The sequence below is a fragment of the Mixophyes fleayi genome, chromosome 8 (assembly GCF_038048845.1).
Source record: "Mixophyes fleayi isolate aMixFle1 chromosome 8, aMixFle1.hap1, whole genome shotgun sequence".
Taxonomy (NCBI): Eukaryota; Metazoa; Chordata; class Amphibia; order Anura; family Limnodynastidae; genus Mixophyes; species Mixophyes fleayi.
Window position 1 is genome coordinate 65461543 of NC_134409.1, and position 24926 is coordinate 65486468.

At 39.9% G+C, this 24926-nt stretch overlaps 1 protein-coding gene across 1 annotated transcript in view; it reads right to left on the reverse strand.

The window, feature by feature from the left end:
• Nucleotides 1–23209: 23209 nt before the first annotated feature.
• CDC73 (cell division cycle 73) overlaps nt 23210–24926 on the reverse strand; it is a 69660-nt gene continuing 67943 nt past the window's right edge. Inside the window, exon 17 of the mRNA XM_075182657.1 lies at nt 23210–23800. Coding sequence (XP_075038758.1) covers nt 23764–23800 — 37 coding nt within the window. The 3' untranslated portion in view covers nt 23210–23763. The remainder of the gene's footprint in view (nt 23801–24926) is intronic.

A 24926-nucleotide genomic window follows, 5' to 3' on the forward strand; every position in this document is an offset into this window, starting at 1 on the left:
CCCTCCTCTTTCCTTGAGGAGGGGACTTGGTATATTCCATGGCCCTGAGGACGGCAAGAGCACCGGCGCTTACTGCCTGTGGCAGCGCCTTACTATGCTAGCAGTGTGAGAGCGCATCTCACACTACGAGAAATCTCACTGTTTCCAACCTGTCAGCGGGTGCTGCGGCTCCCCCGCTGTACAGTCCTTCTCTGCTCACGAGTGCGCTCTGTCTCACAGAGCCACTCGTGCACTATGTCAACAGCTAAAAACAAAAAAAGCCTAAACCCAGTGAACTCAGTTCACTGTGCAGCTCTCCAAACTTCAGCCCATACTCCTAGGGCACCTACTTCAAACTGAGTTCTGTGGGGAAGGGGCGGAGGGATATGCCTGTCAGCAGCAAAAGATTAACTATTTGGGTGCCAGACTCCTCCCTACCCTACTCTACCCCCATGGTTAGCAGTGTCCCCCAGATGGATGAAAGAGAAATATTGATATTTATCCATGGTTCATAGTTGTTTTGTGGACACCCATACACTATTGCATATTTTTTCTTTTTACATACTGAGAACTGCTGAAAACCTTCACACAAGGATTTCAGAACACCAAAGAAACATCAAAAAAGTGTTGAAGGCACAGTGTCTCGGACCATTTTTCAAATCGCCACAAAGTGATCCTTCATTTTTGCACTTCATAGGGATATGCAAGGTACCAAAACCGTGGAGAGGTGGGCGCTTCATTGGCTGCATGTCATGTGAAGAAACTAAATTAATTTAGACATTGAAGACCCTCACACCAAACGGGCTAAGCAGTTTTATATAAAACACCTTAAATAAACCTTTTTTTTCTGCGTTCTATTGCATCCTTCATTATTGATACTACATCAGCCTCCTCATCCACTATTATCCCTGACCTGTTGTGATCATACAACTATATACTTTGTTATGCATCGTAATACATTTGCTCCATTTTTCTCTGAATCTTGACCATCCGCATATTTTTTTTTTAATATTGGAATAATTTATCATGACTATGGTTCTATGAAGCTGAAAGGTGTGCTCTGATTACACAGGAAACATACCTGCAGTATCTGGAATAGTCACCAGGGAGTGAGCAATATCCAGGACCTACGATATAAGGACCCACAAAAGATCAAACACTTAAATTATCCCTGAGGAGCCCCATTTTGTGGGCAAAATGCGTTAGCCAGGCTCTAATTTTTTCATTCACCTATAGGAACGTTCCCTACATTGTACAATACATCTCAAAGCACCCGACGAAGCTAAGCTTGTCACAATTGCATGCGCAAAGACTTGGCTGCACACAGCACACATCTGGAGGCAGAGAGACAGCAAAGAACCAAAGGACAGGAGAACATCCCCTGCAGTGAGGTAACAGCAATTCCATCCCCGTTCCTCTACCAGCTGCTACTGCCGACGCTTGTTACTAGGCATTATCCTGCAGACAAATGCTTGTTTTACAACATCCACTTACCACTGAAAACGTTAGCACTTTGTTCATACCTTTATTAACAAGGAACTTATTGCACTGTCCTTATGAAGGATTGTGACATGAGTCTATATACTTAGACACTTCAGAACGCCTAAAAAAAAAAAAGAAAAAAGGACTCATACTTTATCAGACTTGTGAGGATCCTACCTATAAAGCTCTGCATCATGCTTGTCAGCGCTTTGCCTGGACCCTCGATATCAAATCAGCATCACCAATTGTTTTTTTTATATTTGATCTGAAGACCATCTCTTTTTCTGTATTATAATGTAAGATCAGTGCACCGATTTTATTTCTTGTTGCTATGATTACTAAAAAGACTATTACACACAAATGACCTCAACAGTCAATATGTGTATTGATCATCATATGCTATAAGTATAAGTTACAATAGGCGCTTTGGGACCCAATTTTATACGAGGATGTTCCCTTATCGCTGAAGCTTGGTGTCAAAGAGGAGACCCTGAAACATCACCTGCAGAGTTATCCAGAAAAGGGATCAGAAGCAAAAATGCAGATCCCACTTATCAGACAGCCATATGCTACAGTAAACCCTTTTGCTTTTAAGAGCGCCCTCACCCTCGGTGCTCTTGGCCGACTGAAGGGCAATATTCTGTATCAAAATGACCTGCAATGGCAAAACTGATTAAGACAAACAATGAGGACAGCCTCACCCAACTATTTGTATGCTTCTCGCATCTAAGGCAAATCCAGAACTTGATTAAGCAGCATAGTGAGGGCTTGCAATCTGATATACACAGCAAAGAGAAAGCTCTAATTGGCGCACCGTAGGTCTAATTGAATAATAAAATATATCAAAGTACAGTGATAAAATATAAATTTTTAAAATTGATCAGTAGCGCAGCTGTAATAAGGCCCCACTAAATAAGGCAAACTATAAACAAAGGAAAAAAAATTCACCGCTGCAAATGGTCAAAATATAATCATGCCAAACACGATGCGGATTTGAAATGATTATATTTTTTACCAGTTGCAATCTAATGCTAGAGTAATTCTGAGCATTGCACCAGTTGCAATAAAAAGAAATCTCACATAACATTTTCTGCCCATGCGGTCTTTTAAAGAGGCAGCATTTGGAATAAGACTTGGGGCTAGATTTACTAAACTGCGGGTTTGAAAAAGTGGGGATGTTGCCTATAGCAACCAATCAGATTCTAATCAGATTCTAGCTTTCATTTATTTAGTACTTTCCACAAAATGACAGCTAGAATCTGTTTGTTTGCTATAGGCAACATCCCCACTTTTTCAAACCCGCAGCGTAGTAAATCTAGCCCTTAGTCTTTTGGGATCTCCTCTTCCTCCTGAGGAAGAAATGCAAATGTGGAATACTCATATAACTGAATAAGAGCACAACTCTGGTACTTTTAAGGCTTCTAAGCAATCTCTCTGGTGAGGAAGACCGTTGTGGCATTCCCAGAACTGTTTTTTTAAGTGCCCAAGATGGTTGCTCGACCATTAAAATAGGCTCTGGGTGGAGGAGGGACAACATTTATATTAGTTGATCGTAAGCAATTTATACTATGTAATCTCTTACATGTATGTAGTAAAATGGACGTTCAAACTTATCCACATATGCATAGGATGAAGGCATACATATACAAAGTCTATAGTAGTGATTGGGGTTCACAGATTAAATTCGTACCCAATTAACACACTGATCTGTTTATCATAGCAATACATTTTAGCGTAATTTAATTTTCTAACAAGAACTGCACAGTGCTCTAGCATATGTAATTTTCTTACATACCATCTTTTAGGGAAAAATTATACAAGTGTACTGGTTAGCTGTTTCCGTACCATATGATTAACAGTTTTCCTTTGAATTTCCAACAGATTTAACATGTTATATTTCACAAATGTAAATGAGTTTAGCTCTGTCAACTGTACACATTACTCATATTAAACAATTACATTGCACTAATTCAGATGATATGCTTTTAGCGGCAGGATCGCATTTGTGAGAAAAAACAACTTTTTGGTAATTTGGGCAATGTTCAGTTGGGAGTTTTTAGACATTTTAGAGGTAGGGTATAAACTAGGGATGTGCACCGGCCACTTTTGATGTCTCGTGTTTTGGGTTCGGATTTGTTTCGGCAAAACACCTGTCGAAAGGTTTTGGTTCGGATTTCAGGTTTTGGATTTATTTTGAAAAAAGCATAAAAAGTTTCAAATCAAGTTTTTGGGCTTATTTTCACTCCTACGCTATTATTAACCTCAATATCATTCAATAACAAGCATTTCCACTAATTTCCAGTCTATTCTGAACACCCTCACAATATTGTTTTTAGTCCAAAACGTTTCACCGAGGTAGCTTTCTGGACTGCATAGTGGAGTGGTCCCGCTACCCAATTTGGGGCCACAATATATCACCCTCAACTGGTCCGAATTCCACCAAAAAAGTATCTGGACTGCGTAGTGTAGTGGTCCCCACAATATAATAAAAAATCCCTCAATTGGTCTGAATTCCACCAAAAAAGTATCTGGACTGCGTAGTGGAGTGGTCCCCACAATATAATAAAAAATCCCTCAATTAGTCTGAATTCCACCAAAAAAGTATCTGAACTGCGTAGTGGAGTGGTCCCCACAATATAATAAAAAATCCCTCAACTGGTCCGAATTCCACCAAAAAAGTATCTGGACTGCGTAGTGGAGTGGTCCCCACAATATAATAAAAAATCCCTCAACTGGTCTGAATTCCACCAAACAAGTATCTGGACTGCGTAGTGGAGTGGTCCCCACAATATAATAAAAAATCCCTCAACTGGTCTGAATTCAACCAAAAAAGTATCTGGACTGCGTAGTGGAGTGGCCCCGGTACCCAATTTGATACCAGGGCCACAATATAATAAAATAAACCTCAATTGTTCTGAATTCCACCAAACAAGTATCTGGACTGCGTAGTGGAGTGGCCCCGGTACCCAATTTGGTACCGGGGCCACAATATAATAATAAAACCCTCAACTGGTCGGAATTCCAGTGCACAGATGGCGGACACCGGATGGACGTCTAAAACCAACATAGCAGTTAATTGCGCGGTTCCTCTTTTTTGTGACTGCACAAACAATTAACGTAGTAATAGAAATGACAGTTTTTGTTTTTTTTTAAATATAGAAAGAAAGAAGGTAGTAATAGAAATGGCAGTTATTCGAATCCCCAGGAGAGTTTAAGTGGGGTGAGCCACAGAGAGATTATTTCCCTAAGTTTCTCTAACAGGTTGTCAGTGTTGTGCCTCTTCTTAAAACCTGTGATACACTACACACACTCGGCAAAGCATTTACAAATTATCTGCGGCACAGGAGAGTAATATTTTTTTTCCAATTATGTTTTAATTAATTTTTTATAATTTTTTTTTATAAATTTAAATTTGTTTTTTTAGAACTTTTGGATAACTTGGAATAACAATGCCCTTAGCAGAACAGACCACAGGACACAGGAAATACAGAAAGAAAGAAGGTAGCAATAGAAATGGCAGTTCCTCTTTTTTGGAACTGCACAAACAGTGATGAAAATGAAGGTGGAAATGGTGGCATGTCACGGTCCTCTTCAGAGGACAATCTCCTGACCAGCAGGTCTTTGCACCGCTGTAGACTTGTGTCCGCCGGAAACAGAGACACAACATACGCTTTAAACCGAGGATCGAGAACGGTGGCCAGAATGTATTCCTCTGACTTTAAAAGACTGACCACCCTCGGATCCTGGCAAAGCGTATGAAGGGCTTCATCCACAAGAGCTACATGCTTGGTGGAATCGCAATGGTGTACCAGCTCCTCCCTCACTTTCCCCAGCTGCATCTGCAAAAGCCTGATCAGGGGAATCACCTGACTCAAGCTGGCAGTGTCGTAACTGACTTCTCGTGTGGCAAGTTCAAATGACTGTAGAACCTTGCACAACACGGAAATCATTCTCCAGTACGACTTGACTCAGGCGCATCCCCACTCCTTTTCCTATGTCGTAGGTGGCTGTGTAGGCTTGAATGGCCTTTTGATGCTCCTCCATCCTCTGCAGCATATTGAGGGTGGAGTTCTAGCACGTCACTACCTCTTGTTAATTTAGATTGCAAGGCTTGTAAATACTTTGAAGATAAAAAAAGCAGGCTGCACAGACTGTGGAGCTAGAAAGTGAAATTAAATGGACCACGTTACTTTGGTGGCTATCTATGCCCCCCCCCCCCCCGCCCTACACTTGTAGTTGAATATAAAAAAAGCAGCCTGCATAGACTGTAGAACTAGAGATTCAAATATACAAAGAAATGGACAAGGCAGTTTGCTATCTGTCTGCATCAGATCCCCTCTCCACTAGGAGTAAAATAGAAAACTATTCAGCCGTTATATAATCTAGAATATAAATTGAGAAAGGCAATTTGGTATCTGTCTGCATCATAATCATCAACATCCTCCTCAGCGCCAGCTACATCAATATCCTCCTCCCGGTGTACAACATTCACACCTTCATTAACCAAATCTGTAACTGGACTGTGGGTGATCCTTCCAGCATATGCAGAGGGATTGCTGCAAATGGTGGAAGGAGCCACCTCTTCCCGTACAGTGATGGGAAGGTCAGGCTTCGCAACCACCAACACCCTTGGACTCGCCTTGGGGATTTGTGATAATTTCTCTTTAGAAGGCAGAGTTGTTTGCTGTGTTGTTGCTGACAGCATAACTCTCTTCAATTTTTTGTAGGGGGGGGGGGGGAAGGAGGGCTTAGTTCCTTGGGTGAAGCTGAACCACTAGTCATGAACACGGGCCAGGGCCTTAATCCGTTCCTTGCCACTTGCGTGTCATAAATGGCATATTGCCAACTTTACGTTTCTCCTCAGATGATTTTAAGTTTCTCTTTTTGCTACTTTTACTGAACTTGGGCTTTTTGGATTTTACATGCCCTGTACTAGGAGATTGGGCATTGGGCTTGCCAGACGACGTTGATGGCATTTCATCGTCTATGTCATGACTAGTGGCAGCAGCTTCAGCATTAGGAGGAAGTGGGTCTTGATCTTTCCCTACTTTATCCCTCCAAATTTTTGTTCTGCATTATATGTAGCACAAGAGAGTGTACCCCGAAGCCACACACACTCGGCAAAGCCTTTAAAAATTATATGCGGCACAGGAGAGTACCACTGGACTGGAGTTATACAGCAGTACCACTGGACTTATACTGCAGAATCAGTGACATTTGTAATATGGCAGTAAAAATGGACTTCTACTGCAGAATGTGTGAACTTTGTAATATTGCAGTACCACTGGCCTTATACTGCAGAATGAGTGAACTTTGTAATATTGCAGTACCACTGGCCTTATACTGCAGAATGAGTGAACTTTGTAATATTGCAGTACCAATGGACTTATACTGCAGAATGAGTGAACTTTGTAATATTGCAGTACCACTGGACTTATACCGCAGAATGAGTGAACTTTGTAATATTGCAGTACCACTGGACTTATACCGCAGAATGAGTGAACTTTGTAATATTGCAATACCAACGGACTTATACTGCAGAATGAGTGAACTTTGTAATATTGCAGTACCAATGGACTTATACTGCAAAATCAGTGAACTTTGTAATATAGCAGTACCACTAGACTTATACTGCTGAATCAGTGAACTTTGTAATATAGCAGTACCAATGGACTTATACTGCAGGATTGTTTTGATATTTTTTTTTTATAATTACTTTTTTTGAAATTTTTTATAATTTGGGAATAATGGGGAAATAACAATGCCCTTAGAAGGACAGAGCACAGGACACAGCACCACTGGACTGAGCAGAACACAGAGCAGAGCACAGCACAGAACTGAACAGCACGAGATATAGCAGGACAGAGGACCACCTAACACACCCTCCCTCTACCCTGATCAATGCCCGAGTGAAGATGGCCGCTTAGGGGTGGAATTTATAGGATCAGAGTATTGCGAGATCCGACAGCGGGATTATGGCTCAGAGCCTCGGTTTCAGTTTTGCAATTGGCGGGAATACCCGGATCTGTCTCGGATCCGGCTCGGATCCGCAACGTTCGGGTGGGCTCGGATTTCAGAAATCCGAGTGTGCTCATCTCTAGTATAAACACACTTATGAGTGAGCAGTTTTCTGTAACAGAATGAGACGCCCACATTTATAAAGGTAGATATAAAATATGTTTATATAACATTAAATAAGTTCCATTTGGTAAAGCCAAATATACACAAACATTATATAACCTTCCCACTCATTTTACATGCATCATACATTTACTGTTCAAAGGAAAAATCAGGTTAAGTGTACAGTATGGTCCCTGACTCACACAATGCTCCCCACTTGAATGTCAGTGTAAACTCCTAGTTACAACTATCACATTAACATACCATTCTGAGACTACTTGCATCACAGATTCCAAAATCCAAACCAAAGGCAGTAACAGTGCACCAGGAAATCAGAGGACATGAAAGACTAATTTAAAGCGATGTCAACTTTCTGAGAAATTATGACCTGTCCCAATTTTCTAGATGTAAAAACAAAACCTTTTAAAGGTGCCTGTGTGGAGACACATGTCTGAGTTGTCCCCAAATGGGTACAAATCAATCAGGAAAAGGATTATGTACAAAATATAAAATGTGCAGTTTATTTAAGTAATTACACACAGAACAAAAGTAGCAATAATATTAGCAAGTTACAGCAAAGATTATCCACTTGCTAATCCCTGGTTGGTAGTTACCGTGTGTGGGGCTGGGCTCCAGCCTGAGACTCTTCGCTGCCGATATTGCATGGTGAAGGTGCAGTCCTATTGCAGTTAATGTCGGCAGCAGTATCGTCTCTCAGGCCTGGGACACCGGCTCACAGTGCCAGACAAGGACTCTCCTCACTGACTAATCCACATATTCTGCTGCACTTGTGATCTAGATTTCCCCCTCTCTCTCAGCCAACCACCAACATACTTTATTGCACTATGTAGTCAATAGTGTGACTAAGGTACAAAAGTCTGATGAGGGGGATAAATGAGATGTCTAGATCCCTGCACACAATGGGATGTGTGTGTGATCAGATTAACCACAGCTAAGCCAAGGATGATCTAATATTAAAAATGATTCTCTACAGCCCTACAAAGAAGTTACTAGGTCCCAACTCCCTTGGAGACAAACTATGGGGACTCTCTCAGAGTGCAGAAAAATTTATGGCAGGGAGCCAGACAGTGGACAGACATAGAACAATAGGCTTATTGTAGTAGCTTGGCATCCTAAAGTGAACAGACATGGGACAATAGGCTCATTGTAGTAGCTTACATCCTAAAGTGAACTGTGAATTTGAAACACAAATCAGGTGAAACAGAATACAGAAACAGATGCACATATATTTACACTGCCATTAATATATGACACAATGTTTGGATGAGTGCAGTGTAGTGGATGTAATGCTTCACACTGTGGAAACTCAGCTACTGTTCACTCTGCAAACAATTTTCTTTGTTACGGAAGATAATAGCCAAACTGCAGGCGGAAAAATGTAGGATGTCTGTATCCTTGAAGCCACCACTGCCTCAGAGTCCCCAGAAGACATTCTGCCTTGACTACTGGGAGCTATACAAAAGGGAAATATCCAGAGGCACACAAACATTCCACAAAGTAAGCCATTGCAAAACTAATATGTTGCTCTTGCAGGGCTGGAATGTACAAATACTTTATGTAACACAGAAACTGAGGATATGGGGAATTCTAACTATAGTAACAGGAAAATTAAATGTCCAAAAAGAACTACACTTCTCTTGAAGGATTCCATTAGAAGAGACATACTTCTGGGAAAAGCTACTAAAAGTACAGAAATAAGTAAGGTGCTTACCTAGAGCCACAGCTAAAATGAATAAAGAGTGCATATTAAGAATTGTGAATGCAGCAAGAAAAGATGGGGTGGTGGATGTAATTGTCCACATGGGGACAAACAACCTGGTTAATGCTGTCATGGCAGTAAGATGAATTTAGAAGGTTAAGAACTGCTCTATAACAGGTGGCAACCATTGTAACTTTTTCAGCAGTATTGCCAGTGCATGGAGATAAAGACAGAACAAATTGCATTAGAAAATTCAATGTGTGGCCAAGGAAGTGGCGTTGAGAAGATATTTGGATTAAAATACCATAACCATGCCATCTGGCAAGAGAGAGGCTTATACAAAACTGATGGCCTGCACCCCGTCTTCAAGGTAAAACTAGAACACTAAGTTAGCAGTTTTGAAGCTTCTTGAGGAACTAGAGATTGACCCCCGTGAACTGGTTTTGGCTTTGGATCTGGATTAGCTTTGTGTTTTGGCAAAACCACCCTCGTGTGTTTTGGTTTTGGATTTTTAAGAATAATCCTAAAATATATGTTAAAATCACAAATTTTATTCAGTATTTGTTCCTACATTATTAACCACAATAACACTAATTTCAAGTCATTTGCAGTCAATTTAGACCACCTCACAGGTTACAATATTATTTTCATACACTTTCAGACAAATACTGCAGCGACCTGGCTGGACGCTAAGCGACAAAGCAATGACACAAACACACAGCAGTTCATAGCACATCTAGGACACATTGGCACGCAGCAGTGGCAGAAAAGAAAAATGGGAGTCTGTCCTCCCTCCCACCCCTCGCCATGTTGGATTTTAAAAAGGAATTCAAAACTCGCGAGATGCGATAACGGTTTGCCTCGTTTTCGATTCTGAGGGCACGCGACAGTACCGAGCCGGCTCGGGCACTCAGATCCCCTAAGTTTGGATGTGTTTGGTTCTCCAGGAACCGAGCCTGAGCATCTCTATCAGGAACTATTTAAACTAGAAGTGGGGGGCAGTAAACTAAACAGGAATAAAACCATCTGCTCCCCCCAAACAAGAGGTATCTTTTCTGAAGACTACTGGAACAGGCAACATCCACTGTAATAATAGACAATGCAGATCAAAACAAAAACAAACATGGAAGACAGGAATAGAAGATGCACAAAAACAAAACTCAGCTGTGTGCGCAAATGCTAAACGCTTCGGAAATAAAATTACAGAACTAATTGCTTTAATGAAAAGGGATGATCTGGATATTGTGGCTATTAGAGTCATGGTGCAATGAAAATCATGACTGGGACATAGCTATACAGGGATATACTTTATTTAGGAAGGAGAGTGGGAAGAATTGGAGAGGTAGCAATGTGAAAAAAAAGCATAAATACTACTTTAATACAAAGTATTGAAGAAAAAAAACTGATGCCCTACGTGTGACCATAGAAACAGGGGACAATGCTATTCTTCATACTGGGTGATCTATAAACCACCAGGTGAAGATGATGAACTTGGACAGGAACTTCTAGCAGGACATAAAAAAAAAAAAATATCATTAAAAGGAGATTTAATAATCATGAGACTTTTATCTACCTGATGTGAACTGGAAGGGGGGTTCAAAATGTCCCTACTTCTAGTGGAACTTGCAGAATTCCTTGCAGGGAACATTCCTCAAACAAACAGTGAGGGTGCCAAAAATGCACTATTATACTTAATTCTTCCAAATGGTGACAGAATATTTGATGTAAATGTGGGTGAGAACCTAGGATCCAGTGATCATCAAACAGTACGGTTTGGTATAGAGACAGACCGACTCATACCGCACAAAAAACAAAGGTGTTACATTTTAGAAACGCTCACTTTGTAGAGATGGGACAATGTGTAAGTCAATCTTCGGCAAAGTGGAAGAACTTGAGAGTGCAGGAGAAGTGGGGAAAAATTAAAAAGTGCAATACCTAAAGCAACAGCCCTTTATATCAAAAGGGTTAAGAAAAGAACAAGGAAATGGAAGCCAGTGTGGCTTGCAAAAGAAGTGGCAAGCATATGGAAAGCAAAAAAAAAAATGGCCTTTAGGAAATATAAATAGACTCAGAATAAGGAAGACAGAGGTGTATCTTGTTAGACAGAAGGAGACAAGAAAATGTAATAAGCAAAGGCAAAACTCAAGAGAAAATGGCCAAGTCAGTAGAAGGGGGCAAAACTTTAAGGTATATAAATGAAAGGAGAAAAACAAAAGGAGGAATAATAAGACTAAAGACAAAGTGAAAGTCTTGTTAAGAAAGACAAGGAAATAGCAGATCATAATTATTTTTGCTCAGTGTTCACTACAGAAAGAGAGGGGAAGGGACCACAGTTAAGTTGCAAGTATATTCATAAAAATTAGGTAGATACAAGTACATTTACAGAGGAGAAAATTCTAACAGAACTCTCAAAACAAAGTGGATAAATCAATGGGGCCATAAGGGATACATCCAAGGATACCAAAAGCTTAAATGGTTGCTGGTAACACCATTAACAGAATTATTCAGTCACTAGTTACAGGAGTATTTCCAGATAACTGGAAAAGAGCAAATGTAGTCCAATAGGTGGAGATTATGTCAAACAAGTCTTAATGACTTTTTTGACTGGGTAACAAAAGTAATAAATCAAGCGGGTGGCGTAGATATAGCTTATCTGAATGTCAGTAAGGGGTTTTGACACTGTAGCACATTGCAGACTGTTGAATAAACTTGAAAGCTTGTGATTAGATTCTAAGATAGTTGAATGGATAAGATCTTGGTTGCAGGATAGAAAATAGTTAAAAGTAAATGTAGTGCATTCACAGGAGGGAAAAGATACCAATGGAGTACCCAAGGCTCTGTGCATGGACCAGTGCTTTTTAATATCTTTATTGGCGACATTGCAGATGGTATTGAAGGGAAAGTATGCCATTTTGCGGCTGACAAAGATATGCAACATAGTAGACACACCAAGAGGGTAAAAAACATGATTGATGATCTAGGTAGACTAGACTAAAGGAATGGTCAAAAGCGTGGCAACTACAGCTTAAAGAAAAAAATGCAAAATCATGGACGAGTCTCAAAAATCCAAAAGGCTAAATATAGTATTAGTGGCACTTTAATGGTAACCACTGATGAGGAAAGGGATCTAAGTCACAATTTCAGGTGACAAAGGCAGGTAAGCAATGTAACAAAGCGATGAGGAAGGCAAATCAGATGCTTGGTTGCATAGGGAGAGGTAGCATAAATAAATACCACTGTATAGGTCATTGGTACGGCCTCATTTAGAATACTGTGTTCAGTTATGGAGGCCATATCTTCAGAAGGATATAAATATGGTCTATAGCACAAAACCTAGCCGGAAAGACTAAAAACTTAATATACACAGTTTGGAGAAGAAAAAGGAGGTACATAACTGAAACTTTCAAATATATCAAGTGTTTTAATAAGGTACAGGAGTGAAATTGTTCAAAGGAAGAGATATTAGAACAAGGACATGCACTGAAACTGGAGGGAAGTAGGTTCAGAGGAAATTGGAGGAAAACCTCAAAGAAAAAGGAAGTGGATAAATGGAATAGCCTACCATCAGAGGTTAATATAGCAGAGCAATTTAAAAATGCTTGGGATAGACATAAGTATATCCTTACAAAGATTATAAGACCAAATAGGTTTTGAGACCATAGGTTAATAAAAAAAAAAAAAAAAATGTGTAGCCTAGATGGGTCAAGCGGTTCTTATCTGTAGTCAAATTACAAGTTTTTATGTAGGTAGAGAGGATCCTGTTAGCACCATGGTGGTGTACAACCTCTGACAGGGTTCTTTATATACGAATGCAGTAATATTGCAGTAGGTGCACACAGTGTACTCCCGCACATTGAAATGAACTGCATTATAGATGTGCTTTGCATAATTGCATATAGACAACACAGTACAAAATGGAGGCATATGTAACATAACTGGTTACATCAAATACATTTTGCCCATTTTGACTGGGACATTAACTGCAACATATTTCAACCATAATAAACTCTTATGAGGAGCCCAGGGATAAAAAAAAAAAAAAAAAAGTATAGCAATTCAAGCCCTATTCGTGTGAGAAACGAGCCCTGGTTATAAAGTACCTCTGGTTTTGTCACAGCCTGGTTGGAGCCACTTATTATTGGCACCCTCAGTTCACCACTGCCATTGTTACCAACCATCAACAGATTTACTGGTGTTATTCACGCTTTGTCGCTATCCAATACCGATTGTTGAATCTCGATTTGTGTTTCCAACGCACAAATATTTATTCTCAAAAAGTAGAATAATTCAAGCGAAATAATAATAAGTACAGCCGTTACTTATCGCAGATGCTCTGGATCCAGTGAACAGTCATTCAGGTCTGAAGTCTGTGGTCAATGTGACTTAACACTAGATGATAGCTACTTCTTATATGCAAACAGAAATATAGTAATACAGATGGTATGGCTTGCTTCTATTGGTCCAGGCTTCAGGAAGGTCCAAGGGGTTGCAGATCACAGGCTAGTTCAAACTAAAGAATCCAAAAGGTGGGGGTCATCTCTCCAGGGGATGTGCTCCTTTCTTCCCACCAAGACTCCAATTACAACTAGTCTATTAGCATTTTATAGTCAGCATCATATTAAAGGTGTATTCCCCAACATCAATAACTAGAGTATGCAATATGCGATCTCTTCGCCGAATGCACCGGACAGCTGCTGATGTAAAGAGGATTAATATGATATCAGACATGATACATTTCCTTTAACCTGAACCATATGTATCACTAATATGCATATAACTTATATTACACATAAACACTACTATATTTCGACATAAATGACTGTGTTGCAACTACGATTAATGTGTACTATTTTACAAATATGTGTGTTTGTGCGAATGTATACAAAAGTGTAAAAACTGTTATTGCCACGTGTTGCGGCTGGATACACCCTTCCACGCCGTAGCATGCTCTACGCATAATTTCAGACAAAGACAATCAAGTTTGCTCGATTTTAATTGAAAATATCCAATTTGCTGACTTCGACACTGGCATTCAGTGAAATTAAGTAAAAACTGAAATATGAGAGATATAGATCCTGGACTACAAACACTAGTGACTCCAGCCTGAACACAGTGAATATTTCAAAACACTGACTTTGCAAAAAAAAAAAAAAAATTAGAGGAATTTAGAGTAAACAGTTCTGTGAAACAGTAAAAAAAAAAAAAAAAAAAGCAGTTAAGTTTATTTTTATTATTTTACAAATGTCAAAAAAAATGACATACACCTCTGAAAACTAGAAGGAAGCACATGGAATGCTTATAAAAAGTGTTCCATTGTGTACCTTAACATAGCATGAAAAAAAAGAAAAAAGTTAAATGTTTCAAGCATCAATGGTTCAGTGTGAACAAAGGCTCAAGAGAATGATTCCATATAGAGCTCTTCGGCCAGTTGAGTCAAGGCAAGTTTGCTAAACAAAAATGGACTACAGAAAGAACACTGAAAAAAACAGCTACTTTATTCTGTAACCTGGTTAAACAAGCTGTACATTGATTGCGCTAGGAAGAAAAACAAAAAAGAAGTACTTTTTATGTAAGCTTGGTGGATTTATATGCCTTATTCTTACTATCCTATTTACCAAGTGTCAAAACAAAAAGATATCTGTTCACATGATCTTTTCCACCAAGTGATATGCACCTTGGAAATGTTCCATTAAAAAAAAAAGTTAATTTTGAACAGTTTGGCATAAACAGTGTTTTAATATATACACTGGCATTAGCAGACAAACCGTGTCCAGCTTTCTAACAAAACAAACAGTGGAATCTTACCAAGTAGCAGTGGAGTGTGCAGTGACATTAGTAGCTAGAGATTTTGATAGCAAAGTGTTGGTCAGTTCTGGTGTATGCAAGTCCATTTAACAAATCATGTACTACATAAAATACACAGATGTTGGACAGGTATGGGCATATTTTGCCCCATGTGGTTGGTTGGTGTGTCACATCTTATTTTGATATTTGAAAGAGTTTTACTAGTGGCTTGAGTGAAAAGATTACCCACAAATCCATGAAATTCCATACAAAGTCTCCTTTCATGGGGTGTGGCAGACTGAGCAGTTTTTAAAATCACCGCTTTTTGTTGTAGAAATACACCCTGTATGCCTGCAAGATTTTTAAAACCCTGTAAAATATTTGATATTTTCAGCTAGATTAAACAAAAGAAAGAGTACAATAGCAAAAATTTATATAATCCACCTAAACCAACCTAAAATTACATTACCCTAGTGTAGTTTGCATTATTCTGGTGCAAGTCATTTGGTTATTAGTGGATATCAGTTACACTACTTTAAAGCTATAAAAAATGATCATGTTCCTGCATGCCATAATATTGTAAAGTGTGGAAGTCTCCACAGTGCTGATGAGTGGGGAAAACAGAACATAGATAAAACAGGAACATAAGAGACAAATGCACATGTGAAAATAAAGGGTAAGGTGCGACCTTCCCTAATGGAAAAAGGGCAGAGCTGGGGCAAAGCAGCAATTGGGGCCCAGAGTGGACTTTGGGTTAGTAGCAATGGAGTACCAGTGAGTAGTATTGAAGAGAAGAAATAAAAAAAAGCAGCCACCAATAACACCACAAAGTGAAAGTTATCAGGGTACACAAAGTTACATTATTCTCAATTAACACTACATCTCAAAACTGAACTGTGATCTGACCACAAAGAAAAAATAGCCTGGTCAAAGCTAAGCTGTGTGATCTTTCATTTATAGCTGAATCATCAAGATCCATCCATAAGCTGGTTTAAAGTGCAAAGGGAAAACAATAAAGCTTTTAAATGGGTGCAGAAAATGTACTGTGCCTATTGTAAATTAACCAGTCCATTTAAATATTTAAAAAGTTATGATAAATATTGAACACACCACTATATTCTCTAGACATCTGCAAAACCTATGAATAGAACAACATGCATACAAAGATATCAGACTAATCTGCAGGAAATGTTTAGGCTTTGCTATGAGCATTTAGTTCCGTGTCCAAGATCCAGAGGGGTGTGAAGCCTTCAACAGATGATGAATGTAACCTAAAATAAAAAATACACTAGATCCCAAAATTTAAATTTAGTTTCATGGTGTAAAACTGAAAAGAAAAAAAAAAAGTTACTCAGTGTTTACCAACCATTCCACTGCAGCTCTGTTAAATATTAGCTCCCCCTCAATATAGACATCTAATTCTTCCAACAGTGAACTGAATTATTTAAAAAAAAACAGATCCTGCAGTCATTTAAGTTGCTGTAACATCACTGGCTCTGCCATTGTATGAATCCACCAATGGACAATGTATTTTTACAAAGAAAAGTTGTCAATGTATAATTAGAGACTTGCCTCATTCTTCACATGGTGCACAGGCCTAAACCAGCGTGGTGCACATATGTACTGAATTGTATCTCCTCTATATTTTATATATATTATTCAGAACAATAATACACAACTGTTCATATTATAGCAGTTTTACCTGTTCTTTAGATATTAAAATCATCAACATCCTCACTTCCAGATGCCCATTAACATGTTACAAATCATGGTCTGGCATATATTAAAAAAAAAAAAAAAAAAAAAAGAGGGGGGGAGGGGTGGGAGTGTAAAAAAAAAACTCCACTCTAAGGGTATCCCCCAATACTACCCTAATAAGGCTTCCTCAGTTTCTGGAACTGAACAAGCAGCTTCTACTTGCTCCCTGGAGGATTCAGACTCTGATGAGGATGTGTCCGCTCCAGTCACCAAAAAATACTTTCAATCTTTGATTAAGGAAATGAAAGAGCTGCGATCCTCCGTTCACGCTGAAGTCCAACATGCTCTTCATGGTCTGAGGTCAGAGGTGTCCTCTCTGGGTTCTCGCACGGACCATATTGAAAGAAAGGTGGAGGAAATTGTCACATTCCAGGAATCAACTGCTGACGACTTTTCTCAATTCCGCCAAGAGCTCAATACTATCCATGAGCGTCAAGAAGATATGGACAATAGAGCTCGGAGGAATAATATCCAGATTAAGGGCGTCCCAGAGTCTGTTGAATCTGCGCATCTGGACCCCTATCTCCGGAAACTGTTCTCTCAGCTTGCACCAGATATCCCAGAAGATCAGTTCTTGCTGGACAGAGCCCATAAGGCCCTTAAACCTCGCTCTTCTGATCAATCTGCACCTAGAGACGTTCTCAGTCTTCATTATTTCACAACCAAAGAAGCTGTCTTACAAGCTGCCAGAAAGCTCCCTTCTTTAACTTATGAGGGGTATGCCCTCCAAATCTTCCAAGATCTCTTCCCCACCACTTTGACTCAGAGAAGAGAACTCCAGCCGGTCACTTCAGTCCTCAGGCAGAATAATATCAGATATCGTTGGGGTTTCCCTTTTGCCTTTATTTTTGGCGCCAGAACCAGCAATTGTCAGCTAAAAGCTTAGGTGAAACACACGATCTTCGCAAAATTGGACTGAGCCAACACACCTCCACAGAGAACTCTCAGGCTTCTGCTAACGCTGCGGGGCCCTCTACACCGAGAGCTCAGCGGCCTTCGCATAGAGAATGGTCGACGGTTCCTAGTCACTGCAAAACGCAGTCAACAGATCCCTGACCAGCTTGTCCCCGTTCCTGCTCATTCTTCAAAGCACGTTTGTTCTTCCATGTGACCCGATGTGGTCATTACAGTTGCCCGATATAGTTCTAAAAAGGGATGTGAAATTCAAGGACGACACATCTTCAGTTGTCTTCACCCTTCACCACTTAGTGTCTCGGGGCGGTTTTGCTATTGGCAGACACTGCATTGCCTCCTAATGACTGCGGTTCCGTTTCTGGCTGTTTCCAAGAGTCGTCGAGTTGTTGCTCAACATCTTCTCCCCAAGGGGGGCACTTTGAACTTTCTATCTCATCCTCCCCTTATGGATCCACAGAGCGGCCTTGATGAGACCTTGCGGCCTTGTTTCGTCAGTACGAAACACAGACTCCAGCTCCTGGTTTTGTTACTGATAAGTAATTGTGCTGCTCTGTTTCATTTATTTTCTAGGATATATTTGCTGGTTTTTTTTTGTTCTTACACCTTTCATCTGACCACACCCAGATGCTTCTCGTGAGGACATCAAGATATGCATATTGTTGACTTAAGTTATGCCTCATATAATTTGTTGAATGCTGGCGATTGTCCCTTGTCTTCCCTCCCCTTTACTCCCTTTTCCCTCCTCTTCTATAGGTCATATACTCCAAGTTGGCCACTTGGGCTCTCCTATTTGGTTCCCCGGCCCTCCGTTTCTGACTGTTGCTAGACATCCACCCTAGAGCTCTATGCTGGTCCCCCTGATGACTTGTTCATCATTTCCTGTCCCTTACCAGCAACTGCGACAAGTGGACTTTGTTTCACTATGTCCATCACTTTCTACCCCTAGCCTTTGGTCCCCTTCTTTTCCTCACTGGTCATCACCTATCTGGTTTTACCCTAGCTACTTTTGTTTGCCTTTTTTCGACCAGTAACGTACCTATGACCCTTAATCTCATATCCCATAACGTTAAGGGCCTCAACTCTCCCCAGAAACAAGCTAAGCTCCATTGCTCTCTCAAGTCTCTTAAAAGGGGCCTTGATATTCCTGCAAGAAACACATTTTGTGAACCATATCCATTCGAGGCTCCCCTGACATATCATGCATGTGATCTCAGACAAAAAAAAACACGAGGCGTTGCAATCCTGTTAGCACGTCATCTAATTTTTGATCTTCACAACTGCCATAAGGATAAAGAAGGTAGATTTCTGATTCTCGTAGGCTCCTTAAATAATCTCCCCTGTACTCTAGTGAACCTATATGCTCCCAACACTGGTCAGCATAGGTTCTTCAAAAAGTTGGGTTCTTTGCTGGCCCGTGTTCGCCAAGGTGAGCTTATTGTTGTGGGTGATTTCAACGCTGTTTTAGGCCCGACTATAGATCGGTCCTTGGATTCCCCCATCCCCCCCGAGGAGAGATACCTACAATACTGGAGCTTTACAGGCTTTCCTGAGGCTTCATAATTTATACGATTCATGGAGTATTAGACCTTATGGCAAGGGACTACACCTTTTTCTCCTCACCCCATAACACTTACTCCAGGATCGATATGATCCTGCTCAGCCACGACCTCTTAGACTTCGCTCTTTCCAAATTTTTCCTATTACCTGGTCTGACCATGCTCCTGTTTCGGCAGTACTTGCCTCTCTTGCCCAGCATTCCCCTGGGGCAACCTGGAGGCTTAACGAGTCACTTCTACAGGACAAAGACTATTACTCACTTCTCTCAGTATATTGTGATGAACGATACCCCTGATATTTCTCCTATGACTCTCTGGGATGCTCATAAAGCTGTAATATGGGGTCATCTTATTGTTCTAGCTTCTCAGACTAAGCGGTTCCGTCTGGCCAAAACTAATCAGTTGACGGATTCGTTGAGAGCCTTAGAGCAACGTCACAAACCGAATCCTGACCGTTGGTTCTCCAGGAAATTGCCTGTTAGGGGTGAACTAAACCTTTTGTTATCCCACCATGTCGCTAATAAAGCTGAAGTGGCTCAATCAGTGCTTCTATGAAAAAGGTGACAAAGACGATAGAATACTGGCCACTTAACTTAAAGCCAAGATAGCGGCCCGGAATCTCCTGGCTATCAGGGACTCTGACGGAGTTCTTCATTATGACCCTCAGCACCCTTGTGCATTACGACCAGGTTAGTTTTGTCCCAGGCAGTCAGGCCAGGGATAACACCAGGAGAACCATTGATCTGATTAATATCATTAATACTAGGAAGGCTCCGGCTATCATTCTCTCTCGACACCGAGAAGGCTTTCAACAGGATCTCCTGGAGCTTTATGTCTGGAGCCTTGTCGGCGTTTGGCATCTCAGGCAGCCTCATTACTGGGATTCAATCCTTGTATTCTCTGCCCTCCGCCAGAGTTATGTTCAATGGTTCTTGGTCTGACCTTAAATATCTCCAACGGGACTCACCAAGGCTGCCCTCTCCCCTCATCTTTGCCCTCATTATAGAGCCCCTTGCTGCTTCCATTCGAGCTTGCCCTGATATCGAGGTGTGCGGACGAGGGATCTGGAGAGTAAGCTCTCTCTTCGCGGACGATGTCCTTCTGACCCTGCAGCAGCCAGAGAAGTCACTCCCTGCTCTCTAACATATTACACCATTATGGGCACCTCTCTGGTTACAAGATTAATATTGCCAAATCAGAAGCCCTACTGTTTAATATCTCTAATCAGGAGGGTTTGGCACTCGCCTCCCGCTTTAATTTTTGATGGCAAAAAATAAAATCAGATATTTAGGTATTTTTATTACCAACTCCTATGACTCCCTGTAACGAGAGAACTATCCGGGCCTTTTTGCTAAAATCAAGGCAGAACTTTTCTCCTGGCGCTCATTTATTATCTTGTGCAGGATCATCTGTTGAGATGAACCTTCTTCCTAAGCTTCTTTATTATTTTCAGACCCTCCCTGTTAGAATCCCCCTCTTTGAACTCTCTTCTGTCCAAAAAAGTCTTTCTAGATTTATATGGAACGGCGGGTCTCCCAAGGTCAAGCTGGCCCTTCTACAGAGACTTACCAGATGTGTTGGGAGGGGCTTCCTGGATTTGAAGATGTATTATTGGGCAGGGCACTTGAGTCAGATTGTAGCCACCTTTGCCTCCCCAGCGACACTGCCGTGGGTTGATATTGAAACCGCCTATCTTAAATTTCCGATTCTTTGTGTATGGGGTCTCTCAAAACAAGCTAGATCACCCTTTGTCTGTCAATGCCCCACCCTGTTATTCTTAGCTACAATCTGGGAGGCCTGCTGTCCCCATCTCAATTTCGTCCCCTCCTGTTCTACCTCTTTGGGGTAATCATGCCTTTCCTCCCGGGCTCTCCCCAGCCTTCCATAGACCACCGCGGGTATTCGGTTTGTTGGAGATCTAGTATACCAAGGTGCCTTTATCTCTTGGGATGACCTGCGCTCCAAGTATCTAAACCTCCATCCTAAATTTTATGAGAATTTTGTGGGCTCTCTCCTCGGGGGACCTCCTTACCCCATTCTTGTTTCCCCATTTGAAACCCTATGTCTTTCTTCGCCTTTGCGCAGAGGCACGATTTTCTATATTTAAACCCTAATTCTCGATGTACTATGTTGGCGGGGCTGTGGCCAGATGGGATCTTTTTTACATATTTGGTGGCCCAGTCCTAAAATATCCTTCTTTTGGGACAGTGTTAGGGCCCTCCTCTCCTCCCGTGTCCATCCGGAAAGACCCATGGTCCTTTCTTCTTTGCTATCCTTTAGTAGATGATAGGCAGTCCTCGAAATTAGCTTGCCATATCCTTGCTGCAGCACGATGTTTAGTAGCTAAATTATGGAAGCAACCTAAACCCCCTACTATGACAGCCTTATGCTCCATTTGGTTTATTGCCCAGATGGAACAGATTACATATCACTTACATGACAAGGATGATAAATTCCACCAGCTTTGGGCCCCCCCCTGGCTCTACTTGTAATCGCTTTACTCCTATACTAGCTTCTTTCTACTAAGTGAACCTCCTGGGGTCCTTAATGGTGCACGAATTATAGGTGACCTGATGTTGGACGTTGTTCTTTCTCCCCGAGTCTTTGGGTAGTTTTTCCCTCTGTATATTAATTGTGATAACCAGTGCTCCCCCCTACCCTTTCTCCTCTCCATATTCTTAGAAAATGTTGCTGGAACCTTAACAATTGGTACAACAAATGTTTCTTACTTGTCTGTTCTGTGACAATATGCTGTAATTTTTTTTGCCATTTTACTAATTGCTGATTCTTGTTTGATTGTTAATGAAATTTTCTAAAATAGTTAAAAAAATAAAATAAAAGATAAAATGATGGCTTTTACATAAGGACCAACAATTCCAAGTTCTTCTCTGGTCTTGTGGTCATCATGCAAAGAAGAGCCATGCTGAACCAAATGCCTGTAAGCACACGTTTACATTGATATATCCCCTCAGTTTTTCATTTATATGCATGTTCGTTAATCCTAAATATTTTTCAGTATATACAAATAAATTTTTTCTCAAACATTAGTTCTCAATTTAAACAGATGAAATGTATCATTTGGAAATCCTTTTTTTTAATATACTGGTGATCTCTATATTAATGAATTCATTACAAAATGCAATTATATGCTCACTTTGAAAGGCATAAACATCAGTGTTTGTAGTTTTGATTTCTGATGTAGAATACATTTGAACTGAATACCCTTGTGTTGGATACTTGAGGAGAGGAACAAAAAGCTGCAGTATTATAAAGGTGTACATTTAAAGGAGATAAAATATTCAGCATTACTGTGCCCTCAGTTGTACACATACTTTGGTTCCATTCAAAATGGTAACAAACAAAATAAAACAGATCCCAAGTAAACTAGGGCTACACAGGCAATTTCAAGTCCGAGATGAAAACTGATGAGATTAAATATATAACATAGCAGAGTTTAAACTGATTTAATCTCTCTGAAATCTCATTACCAGGTCAAAATACCATTTCCTTCACTGAGTCACAATTATAGTCAAAGAACAACATTAACCTGTTGAAGTTCATGCAAAGTGCATGATCTAATGCGAGGGTCGCATTACTCGACTAAACAAAAATAACCAAAAGACTCTCAAAAAGAAAACCAAAAAGTCGCCTGTGTAGACCATACCATTAGAAGCAAGCTGATCTAAAATAAGCAATTGCTGCAAAGTGATCACCTAATATTGAATAACACTTGCCCTTACAGAACTATTACTTAAAGCAATGTTTGTATATCAGGATTCCTGGCTGGAATATCAATACAGTATTTTATAGCTGCAATATGAAGGAAGTAAAACAAAGAGCAAAACTACTACAGAGCAGTCAATATATGTATATATATCAAAATTATAGGCAGATCTACAGTGTTTAATCTATTTTTTTTTATTGATTTATATTTGACCGTTGGTGAGGGGAAAAAAAAAAAATAAAAATATCAAACTTCAACGTTCAAAACAGAAATATATATAATATATATTATATATATATATCCCACTTGCAGTGCTTTAATCATTTCAGCTTTCCATATGTAACCAGTTTTATATGCTAGACTGCACAATTGAACTTTTTATAGAAAAGAGATTTATGCTTAAACGGTGGAGCAAAAAAATTTGAGAGAATACACCCTTATCATACAGAGTTTTGTGTTCTGTAAACAAAATCTAAAGAAAACGCGATTTAAAACAAAGTATCTCTCGCTATCAAAATATACAATTTGAATTGCAGACATTATGCAAACATTTAAAAAATAGTACACTATTGGTTCCGAATGAAAATTACAACAGTCTTTTAGACCCTAAGGTCAGTTTGCACATGGTGGATTTATTTTACAATTCTGAACGGAGTCCTATCCTCGAGGCGAAAGTGAAGTCATAATCAGTTCTCCAAACGTAGCAAACAAAGCATTCGTGCATTTCAGAACCGCAAATGGGATTTGTGTTTCACCATATATCTAGAAAAAAAAAAAATTGTATTAAAATGGTAGATACTGGTTTATGTGAAAACTTTGTGTACACTTTATTTACGGTTTATTAAAAATAAAATTTTACAAAGATTGTGAATACAACGTATTTAAATGTCACAGCACATACACTTTCATATAAATTTATATATAACCCGGTCAATCAAGGCAAAACAAAATAAATCGTAAAAGGGTAGAAGAATGAGGGAGGATACTGGAGTACAGATGTATCCTACTAGTAATACAATTAATGTAGTATTCTTAAAATAGTAAGAAAATAACACTGTACTATAAAAATTGAGTGGTTTCCAATCACAATGGCAACTGTCCTTTGAAAATGTAAACTACATCGTACATGTGCTGTACATAAAGCAAAAAAACCAGCAATTAAAATTACATATTATATATAAAGCACATGTATGTGCACCTATCAAAATAACCCATTGTTTCAAAGGCAGCACTCCAATTGCAGGATATATACAATATTTTATGGTCCACAAGACACTTATTAAAATATTGCTTTTAAAACTAGCTTACAGCTGAAGGCAAGCTGGTTAAAAACAACAAGAGAAAGTCAAACACAGCAGTAGCTTTGGGACCCATGCTCGTAGACAAATAATCTTTACTGCACATACATACAGCCAAGAAGTACCAATTTCATGTCTGTGCCCTGGACAACATGAACAAGTTTTGACCTCTTTAGTAATGAATATCTTGCAAGACTGTTGTATTCTTGCCAATGAATATCTGCTGAGGTTATGGTAAATGTGAACAACTTTACGAAATCATTTTCGATACAGCAGCATAACACAATGACATTTTTCTAAAATGCTTGCTTTCTTCACTATTTCTTTGAGTAAAGTAACCCTTTTCTGCTGACATAGGCTGATTTCCAGCCTAAAACCTGTGGCAACTGTATGCAAATGAGTGTGGACTGAAAGGCTTTCTAATGTAGAAACAAATTATTTACTGTTCGTTTCCTCAAAGGAATCCATGGCAGCCATTACAAATCTGTTAACTACTTGCTCAGCTGACGGGAAAAGAAAACACCTCACAGGTATACAACCTAGCTCCTCCTTCCCTCATGTGTCCTAGTAACTTTCAAAGCTGCATTGAA